Here is a 12,862-nt window from a genome sequence, read left to right on the forward strand (position 1 = left end):
TTTTTTTTTTTTTTTTTGCTTCAATTCATTCTAGAGCAGTGACTGGGACAGAGGATCTGATAGCTCATCTTGGCGATCAGTCATGTGATCACTGTACTTTTAGCTTTGGCACAGATACTGCGCATAAGCAATCAGCAGACCGCGCATGTGGACATTACCGAGGAGACATACTATGTATCATTTTCCAAAACGTTTGTGTCCAGAAAACAGCCCCATAGGGGGTCATTCTGAGTTGATCGCTCGCTGCCGATTTTCACAGCGCAACGATCAGATAAAAAAACTGCAAAACTGCATATGCACCGCAATGCACAGGCGCGTCGTACGGGTACAAAGAGGATCGGTGCTGGGCGATGGATTTAGCGAAGATTCCATTCGCACAGCTGATCGCAAGGAGATTGACAGAAAGACGGCATTTATGGGTGTCAACTAACCGTTTTCTGGAAGTGGTTGGTAAAATGCAGGCGTTTCCGGGTGTTTGTAGGGCGGGTGTCTGACGTCAATTCCGGCACCAAAAAGACTGAAGTGATCGCAAGTCCAGAGCTATTCTCAAACTGCACAAAATGTTTTTGCTGCGCTCGGCTGCACAGGCGTTCGCCACTTGCAAAGTGAAAATACACTCCCCCGTGGGTGGCGACTATGCGTTTGCATGGCTGCTAAAAGTAGCTAGCGAGCGTTCAACTCGGAATGACCCCCATAGTACCCTAGTGCCACATTTATATACCAGTGTGGAATTAATCACAGGCAACCAGACAGGGCATGCTTGGATTTGTAGTTCCATAGAAACTGGAAAGGGGTTGCTTAGGTCTGTAATAAATACATTTTCAGATGGACGCGTTCAATCTCTTATTTAAACGTAATGTGAAATTATCAGATGAAAATCATTTTGGTTGCTGCAGAATTCTCATCAGTCCCATAAAACACGTCACGGAAATGTCTGAGACTTGAAAGCCTCGGTCCCGGCGGACGTAAATGTGGAGCGTCAGGAAGGCTAACTGGAGGCACCCGAGGGGAGGGGGGGAGAGATCTCACCCAGTCTAGTTCCTGGGAACACACATCTTACAGCATTTTATATAACAGGGCTGCATAGCGCCCAGAAAAGCGCTTTCATTAACGGCAGAAACTGCAGAATTCTCTCAGTGCGAGAAATAATCAAATAGGAATGAAGTGCGACTGTGGGGGGGCATAGAGCCGCGGCTGCATATCCCCCCCCCTCCTTATACAATATTCAGTGACCCAGTCTGCAGCGCTCATCCTGCTCGGAGATCAGACGCTACGCTGTGTATTACTCCCACCCCACATGCCGTATATACAGCACTGGGGTGTATGAGCCCAGAGGACGGTGACACCGGACTGTCATCATCCATCCCCTTCTAATTCAGTGTTAGTTACAATTGCAAGATGTCCGTAATTGACTAAAGAAATCCGACAGCTTCTGTACGCGCAGAACGTCAGGACCGTCTCGCTGGCAGGAAGATGGGGTTTCTGGGTACAAATAAATGAATAATGTAACAATTCTGTTTTCCGTGGTTCCTTAGTATAACCTGCAGCGACATTATCTGTTATGTGTGAGACGCCACAAAAGGTCCGCACGCCGTACACCAAGGCGAACAAGGATTAAACAGTCACCTGACAGCAATGGGTAATACACAGTGCAAACTACACAGCGACCAATCATCTACAATGTAACAGGATAAACAGAACACAGACTTTCAGACGCCGCTGCTGACAAGTGATATCAGCGATAAGTAGCACCCGGGTGATACAGGCCGGGGCCGAGAGCATGGGCTGGAGAAACAGCACTGGGTAGGCAGGGGCGTAGTGATAGTAAGATACAAGGGCAGAGGGCCCTGCTCGTGGGAGCTTATGTCCTAGAGGGACTGGGCAGAAACACACAGAGGTGGCAGCAGAGGCGTTAGGCAGGCTGATAGCCTTGGATGAAGAAGTGACTTTTGAGTGTATTTGCAAGCATAGCGACTCATACGTGTGGAGTCTGCATGTTCTCTCTATGTAATATTTTTGACTTCGACATGAGGATCTGCTTGAAGCCTTGGAGACTGGTGACACAGTAGAACAAGAGCGCGATCCACGGGTTGGGTGCGTGAAGCGCCAATCAGTGTGGTAGTGAGATGGTGGTCGCTGGCAGAGTTGGCCCCTGGTGGTGAGTGTAGGTGGGAATGAAGTTGGGGATAGAGGAGTGGCTGAAGGCTTTGTAGGTTGGGGGAATTGTCAGCTGAGGTAGAGCGACGGGAGAGGGAAGTAAGGGGGGGGGGGGGCATTGGCATGTAGGATAGACTGAAAGGGGGTGAGATGGCACTAGGGAAGACCAAAGGAGGAGGAGCTCCTTCTAGCATTCCCTGGCTGAGACCACTCCCCCATGATGATGTCATGGCGCCGGCACGAACGGAGCGCTTAGTTGTTCACACGTCCCCATTCCTTTGAACTAGGAAGACTATGTGGCAAGTACAGAAGAAAATATAAAGAAGAAAAAAAGCTTTATTCTTTGACTGTGGTGTTACTTTAATGCCTAAGATATTAACATTTATGTTCGTTTTCGTACTTTTATTTTAGTACTTTTTGACATCCCAAATCTCAGCTTTCAGTTCCCCTGCCCACAGAGAGTCGGGTTGCGTGTAACTTATACCCCATATTCCTAGGCAACTGAATATTGCGCAGTTATTCCCCATATTCGTAGGCAGCTGAATATTGTGCAATTATCCCCCATATTCCTAGGCAGCTGAATATTGCGAAGTTATCCCCCATATTCCTAGGCAGCTGAATATTTCGCAGTTATCCCCCATATTCCTAGGCAGCTGAATATTGCGCAGTTATCCCCCATATTCCTAGGCAGCTGAATATTGCGCAGTTATCCCCCATATTCCTAGGCAGCTGAATATTTCGCAGTTATCCCCCCGTATTCCTAGGCAGCTGAAAATTGCGCAGTTATTCCCCCATATTCCTAGGCAGCTGAATATTGCGCAGTTATTCCCCCATATTCCTAGGCAGCTGACTATTGTGCAGTTATCCCCCATATTCCTAGGCAGCTGACTATTGTGCAGTTATCCCCCATCTTCCTAGGCAGCTGACTATTGTGCAGTTATCCCCCATATTCCTAGGCAGCTGAATATTGCGCAGTTATCCCCCCGTATTCCTAGGCAGCTGAATATTGCGCAGTTATCCCCCATATTCCTAGGCAGCTGAACATTGCGCAGTTATCCCCCATATTCCTATGCAGTTTAACATTGCGCAGTTATCCCCCATATTGCTAGGCAGCTGAAAATTGCGCAGTTATTCCCCCATATTCCTAGGCAGCTGAATATTGCGCAGTTATTCCCCCATATTCCTAGGCAGCTGACTATTGTGCAGTTATCCCCCATATTCCTAGGCAGCTGACTATTGTGCAGTCATCCCCCATATTCCTAGGCATCTGACTATTGTGCAGTTATCCCCCATATTCCTAGGCAGCTGAATATTGCGCAGTTATCCCCCCGTATTCCTAGGCAGCTGAATATTGCGCAGTTATCCCCCATATTCCTAGGCAGCTGAACATTGCGCAGTTATCCCCCATATTCCTATGCAGTTTAACATTGCGCAGTTATCCCCCATATTCCTAGGCAGCTGAATATTGCGCAGTTATCCCCCCGTATTCTTAGGCAGCTGAATATTGCGCAGTTATCCCCCCGTATTCCTAGGCAGCTGAATATTGCGCAGTTATCCCCCATATTCCTAGGCAGTTGAACATTGCGCAGTTATCCCACATATTCCTAGGCAGGTGACTATTGCGCAGTTATCCCCCATCTTCCTATGCAGCTGAACATTGCGCAGTTATCCCCCATATTCCTAGGCAGCTGAACATTGCGCAGTTATCCCCCATATTCCTAGGCAGCTGAATATTGCGCAGTTATCCCCCCGTATTCCTAGGCAGCTGAATATTGCGCAGTTATCCCCCCGTATTCCTAGGCAGCTGAATATTGCGCAGTTATCCCCCCATATTCCTAGGCAGCTGACTATTGTGCAGTTATCCCCCATATTCCTAGGCAGCTGACTATTGTGCAGTTATCCCCCATATTCCTAGGCAGCTGACTATTGTGCAGTTATCCCCCATATTCCTAGGCAGCTGTATATTGCGCAGTTATCCCCCCGTATTCCTAGGCAGCTGAATATTGCGCAGTTATTCCCCCATATTCCTAGGCAGCTGACTATTGTGCAGTTATCCCCCGTATTCCTAGGCAGCTGAATATTGCGCAGTTATCCCCCCGTATTCCTAGGCAGCTGAATATTGTGCAGTTATCCCCCATATTCCTAGGCAGCTGTATATTGCGCAGTTATCCCCCCGTATTCCTAGGCAGCTGAATATTGCGCAGTTATTCCCCCATATTCCTATGCAGCTGAATATTGCGCAGTTATCCCCCGTATTCCTAGGCAGCTGAATATTGCGCAGTTATTCCCCCATATTCCTAGGCAGCTGACTATTGTGCAGTTATCCCCCATATTCCTAGGCAGCTGAATATTGCGCAGTTATCCCCCCGTATTCTTAGGCAGCTGAATATTGCGCAGTTATCCCCCCGTATTCCTAGGCAGCTGAATATTGCACAGTTATTCCCCCATATTCCTAGGCAGCTGACTATTGTGCAGTTATCCCCCATATTCCTAGACAGCTGACTATTGTGCAGTTATCCCCCCGTATTCCTAGGCAGCTGAATATTGCGCAGTTATCCCCCGTATTCCTAGGCAGCTGAATATTGCGCAGTTATCCCCCCGTATTCCTAAGCAGCTGAAAATTGCGCAGTTATTCCCCAGTATTCCTAGGCAGCTGAATATTGCGCAGTTATTCCCCCATATTCCTAGGCAGCTGACTATTGTGCAGTTATCCCCCATATTCCTAGGTAGCTGACTATTGTGCAGTTATCCCCCATATTCCTAGGCAGCTGAAGATTGCGCAGTTATCCCCCATATTCCTAGGCAGCTGACTATTGTGCAGTTATCCCCCCGTATTCCTAGGCAGCTGAATATTGCGTAGTTATCCCCCCGTATTCCTAGGCAGCTGAATATTGCGCAGTTATCCCCCGTATTCCTAGGCAGCTGAACATTGCGCAGTTATCCCCCATATTCCTAGGCAGTTGAACATTGCGCAGTTATCCCACATATTCCTAGGCAGGTGACTATTGCGTAGTTATCCCCCATCTTCCTATGCAGCTGAATATTGCGCAGTTATCCCCCATATTCCTAGGCAGCTGAACATTGCGCAGTTATCCCCCATATTTCTAGGCAGCTGAATAGTGCGCAGTTATCCCCCATATTCCTAGGCAGCTGAATATTGCGCAGTTATCCCCCCGTATTCCTAGGCAGCTGAATATTGCGCAGTTATTCCCCCATATTCCTAGGCAGCTGAATATTGCGCAGTTATTCCCCCATATTCCTAGGCAGCTGACTATTGTGCAGTTATCCCCCATATTCCTAGGCAGCTGACTATTGTGCAGTTATCCCCCATATTCCTAGGCAGCTGAATATTGCGCAGTTATCCCCCCGTATTCCTAGGCAGCTGAATATTGCGCAGTTATCCCTCCGTATTCCTAGGCAGCTGAATATTGCGCAGTTATCCCCCCGTATTCCTAGGGCAGCTGACTATTGTGCAGTTATCCCCCATATTCCTAGGCAGCTGAATATTGCGCAGTTATCCCCCCGTATTCCTAGGCAGCTGAATATTGCGCAGTTATCCCCCCGTATTCCTAGGCAGCTGAATATTGCGCAGTTATTCCCCCATATTCCTAGGCAGCTGACTATTGTGCAGTTATCCCCCATATTCCTAGGCAGCTGACTATTGTGCAGTTATCCCCCCGTATTTCTAGGCAGCTGAAAATTGCGCAGTAATCCCCCCGAATTCCTAGGCAGCTGAATATTGTGCAGTTATCCCCCCGTATTCCTAGGCAGCTGAAAATTGCGCAGTTATTCCCCCGTATTCCTAGGCAGCTGAAAATTGCGCAGTTATTCCCCCGTATTCCTAGGCAGCTGAATATTGCGCAGTAAATCCCCCATATTCCTAGGCAGCTGACTATTGTGCAGTCATCCCCCATATTCCTAGGCAGCTGACTATTGTGCAGTCATCCCCCATATTCCTAGGCAGCTGACTATTGTGCAGTTATCCCCCATATTCCTAGGCAGCTGAATATTGCGCAGTTATCCCCCCGTATTCCTAGGCAGCTGAATATTGCGCAGTTATCCCCCATATTCCTAGGCAGCTGACTATTGTGCAGTTATCCCCCCATATTCCTAGGCAGCTGAATATTGCGCAGTTATCCCCCCGTATTCCTAGGCAGCTGAATATTGCGCAGTTATCCCCCATATTCCTAGGCAGCTGAATATTGCGCAGTTATTCCCCCATATTCCTAGGCAGCTGAATATTGCGCAGTTATTCCCCCATATTCCTAGGCAGCTGACTATTGTGCAGTTATCCCCCATATTCCTAGGCAGCTGACTATTGTGCAGTTATCCCCATATTCCTAGGCAGCTGACTATTGTGCAGTTATCCCCCATATTCCTAGGCAGCTGACTATTGTGCAGTTATCCCCCATATTCCTAGGCAGCTGACTATTGTGCAGTTATCCCCCATATTCCTAGGCAGCTGACTATTGCGCAGTTATCCCCCCCGTATTCCTAGGCAGCTGAATATTGCGCAGTTATCCCCCCGTATTCCTAGGCAGCTGAATATTGCGCAGTTGTCCCCCCGTATTCCTAGGGCAGCTGAATATTGCGCAGTTATTCCCCCGTATTCCTAGGCAGCTGAATATTGCGCAGTTATCCCCCCGTATTCCTAGGCAGCTGAATATTGCGCAGTTATCCCCCCGTATTCCTAGGCAGCTGAATATTGCGCAGTTATCCCCCATATTCCTAGGCAGCTGAACATTGCGCAGTTATCCCCCATATTCCTAGGCAGCTGACTATTGCGCAGTTATCCCCCATATTCCTAGGCAGCTGAACATTGCGCAGTTATCTCCCATATTCCTAGGCAGCTGAACATTGCGCAGTTATCCCCCATCTTCCTAGGCAGCTGAACATTGCGCAGTTATCCTCCATATTCCTAGGCAGCCGAACATTGCGCAGTTATCTCCCATATTCCTAGGCAGCTGAACATTGCGCAGTTATCCCCCATATTCCTAGGCAGCTGAACATTGCGCAGTTATCCCCATATTCCTAGGCAGCTGAACATTGCGCAGTTATTCCCCATATTCCTAGGAAGCTGAATATTGCGCAGTTATCCCCCATATTCCTAGGAAGCTGAATATTGCGCAGTTATCCCCCATATTTCTAGGCAGCTGAACATTGCGCAGTTATCTCCCATATTCCTAGGCAGCTGAACATTGCGCAGTTATCCCCCATCTTCCTAGGCAGCTGAACATTGCGCAGTTATCCTCCATATTCCTAGGCAGCTGTTCATTGCGCAGTTATCTCCCATATTCCTAGGAAGCTGAATATTGCGCAGTTATCCCCCATATTCCTAGGAAGCTGAATATTGCGCAGTTATCCCCCATATTCCTAGGAAGCTGACTATTGCGCAGCTGCTACTGTGGTATTTTAATTGATAAACTGCTGCATTAAGGAATTTTATGTATTACACCCAAACATATCAACAGGAATTTACATTGGTTCTTTTCTTCTTCTAGTTTTTTTTTTTTTCCATCTTAAATAAAGTGGGGACTGTACGGGATAGGTTACTGTATAGCTGCGTAAAAAACTATTCTTATATTGGGTACAATCTGATGTTAGGCTGGGCAAAATAAAACAATGTTTGCCAAGATATTTTGTTAGCAATCGGTATTTTCTATATCTTGCAGCAACGGCCCTGTCACTTGTAACAAGCTGCTAATTATTATGTCAGAATAACGATAGATTTTCTATGGGCGCTGCAAATAAAATATGGCGGAGCAGTCGAGTGATACTTCGCTACGCTCCCTGGCAGTGGTAAGAGTAGTTTCTCCGCCCAGCTAGTGAGTCTCTTGACCAGCTGGACCACAGAGGATCGGGGACGGGGCTCCATTTGTTTAACAGGAAAAAAAAATAATTGTTTCAAATGTAATTTACTGGTCTTTTGATAAGAAGAAATGGACAGAGGGTATAATCCAGTACTGTCCCTTATTACAAAGAGCTGTATGTATGCAGACACCATAAAGAGCTGGGAATGTTATTCCGTTGACAAACACAATGTTCTGCCGTCAGCTACAAATAAGTTGCCGTGGCTGCAGGCAATCTGTTTTTAAATCATCAAATCTTGACTTTCACTCGTCTGCAAAGAATAAAGAAATCATGTCAATGTTTTATCTGTAGCCGTTCGGGGACAAAACGTGCGGATTATTGAGCCGTCTGTTCCTTTAACACTGGAACCGACAGTCATTTCCACGCTGTAACCAGCGGCTTCCCAGCTGGTCGCCACCCAATCAATTTTTATAGTGTGGAGATTCCAGCAAAGGAAATAAATTAAATGTATCACACAAACACGAACATGGATCTGCGTAAAGTTTCCAGAGCCGCTTGTTTCATCCCACTGGGCGTCCTGATAATATGTACGGAGGACAGACTGCGACCGCTGTGACAACTCGTGTTGCTGTCACTACATCACGCTGCAGATCTGCCAACATTCATGCTCTTAGAGTGTATTCTGGGCTGAAACTATACACAGCCGATCGGATCACTGGGATGTAATGGCGTGACTGAGGCACGAGGCATTTTACCAATTTTGGAGGCTAGAACCAGAATATTTCCGGTTTAAAGGTGAAAACTCCATAGTCTTGCGGAATTTAAATTGTCTTCTATCTCCTGTCCGAATGGAAGCAGCAGGTGATTAGGGCGCGCGGTCTGCGATGTGGGAGAGCAGTGTATGGGGAAGAGGAGGGGCCGATGACTGGTATGTGACTGCAGTTAAAGTAGCCAATAGGAAGCAGCCTGCACTGGTAACCAATCACAGTGCGGAGATGTTACAGTGGCGTGTATAGGGTGGGGCCAGAGTGGCACATACCATAGCTGGGAGGCACTGGAGGGCATACATGGGTAATGGAGGCATGGAACCATGACAGCCACAGGAATGGAGGTTAAGGCCACTGTGACCACTGCAGTTGGCTCTTGTGTTTGATGCATTGTTATGTTGGATTTATTGGTGTACAGATGTCACGAAGAGTCTCATTCTCCCGCGTTCCTTGTATCAGAACCCACCACCCCATAGCTACACCTGTACTGGAATATTCTGTTGCCACATTTGCAGAATCCAGACGCTCGCCCATATTACCTGGCCTATGCTTGGTTATACTGACCCCTTCTGCATAGTAAGTGTGGCAGCAGATGACGGGCATCACTGTAGGCACAATCACAACACACCTGCCTGTGTCTGCCACATTGATCTGCGGAAGGGGGTACGCACCTTGCATTTGCAGGTTGTACACGGAGATCCGGGCATCGTCCACGCAGAGCCGGCGAGTCGTGTGATTCCGTGACTGTCCAGACAGGTTTTCCTGATGTCGTACGCGATGTTATCTGCTAGACAGGGGTCATCCACGCAGTGCGGGCAGCAGTCACCCTCCGAGATGGCTGTGTACTCGCAGCTTATCGCCGGGCAGCCCAGCGGCCAGCAGTCCACCTCCCCGGCCTGTACAGATACAGTTATAAATACCATTAAACACTTCATCAGGCTGCGGCAATAACAATCCTATATAGAAGCATGACACGTGTAGATGGTGAGGGGAACCTTCTGCCTACACACCTGCTCAGGTGAACCGGAGACACAGTTTGCAGTGTGATTCTTTGTGAGTCCCGCTTTACTTGTAAAGTGAAACGTTAAAAAAAAAAAAAAAAAAAAAAAAAAAAGGTTTTGCGCTGACTTCCTGGTGGAGAAATACCTCCTATTTATTTCCCTTCTTAGGGATGTCTCAAAAGTAATACCGCTGCTGCTACCCAAAATGGGGGTGATTTGCGCCCCCCTAAATTGAAATATATACAAAAAAAAGGAACAAGGATGGGAGCGCTGCTGGTATCACTTAAGGACAGACCTTAATCATTAGTGTAATTGATACTCATTAGCAGTGTAGATAAAATAGTAGTCTTTAATTTACAACATAAAACAAACCAAAAAACACAACAATAATGATGAATGAATAATAAAATATTCCTGAGGTGGAATATCAGGAGGAAATATTCTATCAGATTCCCCTAAGACAAAAAGTCCTTTGGAGCTCTAATAATATTGCACAATACTCCTGCTCAGTATCATAGTTTCCTGAGATAATCCAGATAGTCAGTTATGTGCTGGCCAGAAGAAAAACATTGTTTCATTTTTGCACATGAAAGTATGGTTGTAGAAAATGTAGCACTTTTTGATAAAGTTCATCCACACATATCTCTATGTAGCAATGTGAAACCAGCTAGAAACAATGGGGGTAATTCTGAGTTGATCACAGCAGCAAGAAAGTTAGCAATTGGGCAAAACCATGTTCACTGCAGGTGTGGCAGATATAACATTTGCAGAGATAGTTAGATTTGGGTGGGTTATTTTATTTCTGTGCAGGGTCAATACTGGCTGCTTTATTTTTACACTGCAAATTAGATTGCAGATTGAACACACCACACCCAAATCTAACTTTCTCTGCAAATGTTATATCTGCCCCCCCTGCAGTGCACATGGTTTTGCCCAATTGCTAAAAAACAATTTCCTGCTGCGATCAACTTGGAATTACCCCCAATGTCCTTTTGTTAAGTGTTTGAAGAAAGGGGGAAATTCCTTAATCACAGTCTCTCTATAGAGAGTTACCTGGGTCCCACGGTACTGCTGTTAAGCCTCTTGAATAACTCCTACTGGACCTGCCAGCATTTTACAACATGGGAGGAGGATGAAAAAGTCTGTGAGTTTTCCGTGGTACCGTTCTCTTCACTGACGTCAGTGCTGTGTGTAATGGTGTGCACAGCGGCACTCCGTTGACCTCTTGTTACGCGTTTCTCCGCCTAATTACTCGGCGGCTTCCTCAGACATCTGCAGAGCTGCAAAGGATGTTCTTTTGTAGCGGCCGCAGCCCGGTGTTTCCAGTGCCGCCTTTCCATGACTACTTCTGCTCTTTGCGGTTCAAGCCTCATTTGCCTTCCTTAACCTTTTTTACCCTTACAGGGATTACGGTGGCCATCTTTATGGTTTGTTAACGAAGCCTCTTTATACTTAGGATGGCTGGATTAGCAGCCGTTCTCCTCCGTCATATATTCCATACCTCATATTCATAATTACCTAGTCCGATTCACAATCAATTAAAAAAAAAAAATAATAGAAAAATAATGAAAAATAAAATAAACACCGCTAATATTATACTAAATTCAATACATAAAATATACACAATCATATAAAATCCAGGCGTAAATTAGATTGAATTAAATTACATCCAATTCTATACATAAATTCATTATATAATTCACTGCCACGCTTAATTGATTTTATATTGAATTGTATAACTATCATATTTATATAAATTTAATATTACATTTCTCCACCAGTTCTTACTCTGTTTGTCCAATTAGTGTCCCTACAAGCAATAATATAACATGCATAAACAATATTACAAAGAATATATATTTTTAATAATGGGTACTGCTTATTCTCAACTTGTTGACTCCTTAGATCCATGTATAATTCAGTCAGTAGCGGATCTTGCCACGGGCAAGCAGGACTTTTGCCCGGGGCGCCGCCTTCCGGAGGGCGCTGGCGCCATCCGGAGGGCGCTGCACCGTGGCAAGATCCGCCACTGCTGCCCGCTGTGTCCGCCTCCGCTACCCGCTGCCGTCCCCGTCCGCCTCCTGTGAAGGGAACTAGACGCTATGCGTCTAGTTTCCCTTCGTGGAGAGTAACTTTGCTGAGCGGTGCGCGATGACGTCATCGCGCACCGCACAGCAAAGGTCCTCTCCACGAAGGGAACTAGACGCATAGCGTCTAGTTTCCATTCGTGGAGAGGACCTTTTGCTGTGCGGTGCGCGATGACGTAATCGCGCACCGCTCAGCATTCAAGCGGCGCTAGCAATGTACAGGGGGCATAACTGACCACGCCCCCTGTATTAGGCCACGCCCCTTTCCTGCCCGGGGCGCAGAGCGCCCTTGAACCGGCCCTGAATTCAGTACCCAATTAATCTAGAGCCTCAATTCTTCTCATTGTTTGTACCTACAGAGGATGCTTTTCAAATGATGATATTGCAACTTACATTTATAGGTATTCATAGGATAGAAAAATAAGTATAAATATAGATATAACATATAATCCATAGAGAAAAATGAGAAAAGATCATAAAATGTATATGTGTTTTACAACATGCTGGGTTTGGATGTTCCTCTTGAAACCATGCCACAACCTATTCTAACATAAATTAGATGTACTGATGGATGATGACCTATATACCAAAGTGCCCACCCAGTGGATGACTAACTCTCCCTAAGAGACTATTCCATGGCCTTCCCTACCCATTCTCCCTTAAATCCCTATGATGTTGAGTAGTCTATAGTTGATTCAACTCAATGGTATCATTTAATCCAAAGGGGGTCATGGTCCTCAGACAAAAAAATCCAATAGGCTTCTCTTTTACAGTTTATTGAAACGATCCCCCCCTCTGGGTGTTGCTCCCACTTGTTCGATGGCTCTGATGTTAATGTTTGCCATATTCCCATTCTGACATTCTGTAACCCAAATCAGAGTTCTACCCCCTGCAATATAGGGGTCCCTTTATTGAGAGCTTCTACTAAGCTACCCTAGAAGGTTTTAGGGAAATGGGCAACAAATGTGAACATGCACCCATGAGGGATAACCTCAGGAAAGGTGAAAGAAATGCTCTAAAGGAACTCTTTAAGGATAAG

General features: G+C 46.3%; 1 protein-coding gene and 1 long non-coding RNA gene across 5 annotated transcripts in view; one reads left to right on the plus strand and one right to left on the minus strand.

The window, feature by feature from the left end:
• Positions 1-12,215, plus strand: part of LOC134970359 (uncharacterized) — a 193,176-nt gene extending 180,961 nt beyond the window's left edge. For both annotated transcript variants that reach the window (XR_010189765.1, XR_010189766.1), the window contains exon 3: positions 12,183-12,215. This is a non-coding gene — a long non-coding RNA (uncharacterized LOC134970359). The remainder of the gene's footprint in view (positions 1-12,182) is intronic.
• NELL1 (neural EGFL like 1) overlaps positions 1-12,862 on the minus strand; it is a 1,344,875-nt gene that overhangs the window by 16,794 nt on the left and 1,315,219 nt on the right. For all 3 annotated transcript variants that reach the window (XM_063946373.1, XM_063946374.1, XM_063946375.1), the window contains one exon: positions 9,407-9,631. In XM_063946373.1, coding sequence (XP_063802443.1) covers positions 9,407-9,631 — 225 coding nt within the window. The remainder of the gene's footprint in view (positions 1-9,406; positions 9,632-12,862) is intronic.

This window comes from Pseudophryne corroboree, chromosome 11, assembly GCF_028390025.1.
Source record: "Pseudophryne corroboree isolate aPseCor3 chromosome 11, aPseCor3.hap2, whole genome shotgun sequence".
In the NCBI taxonomy this organism is placed as follows: Eukaryota; Metazoa; Chordata; class Amphibia; order Anura; family Myobatrachidae; genus Pseudophryne; species Pseudophryne corroboree.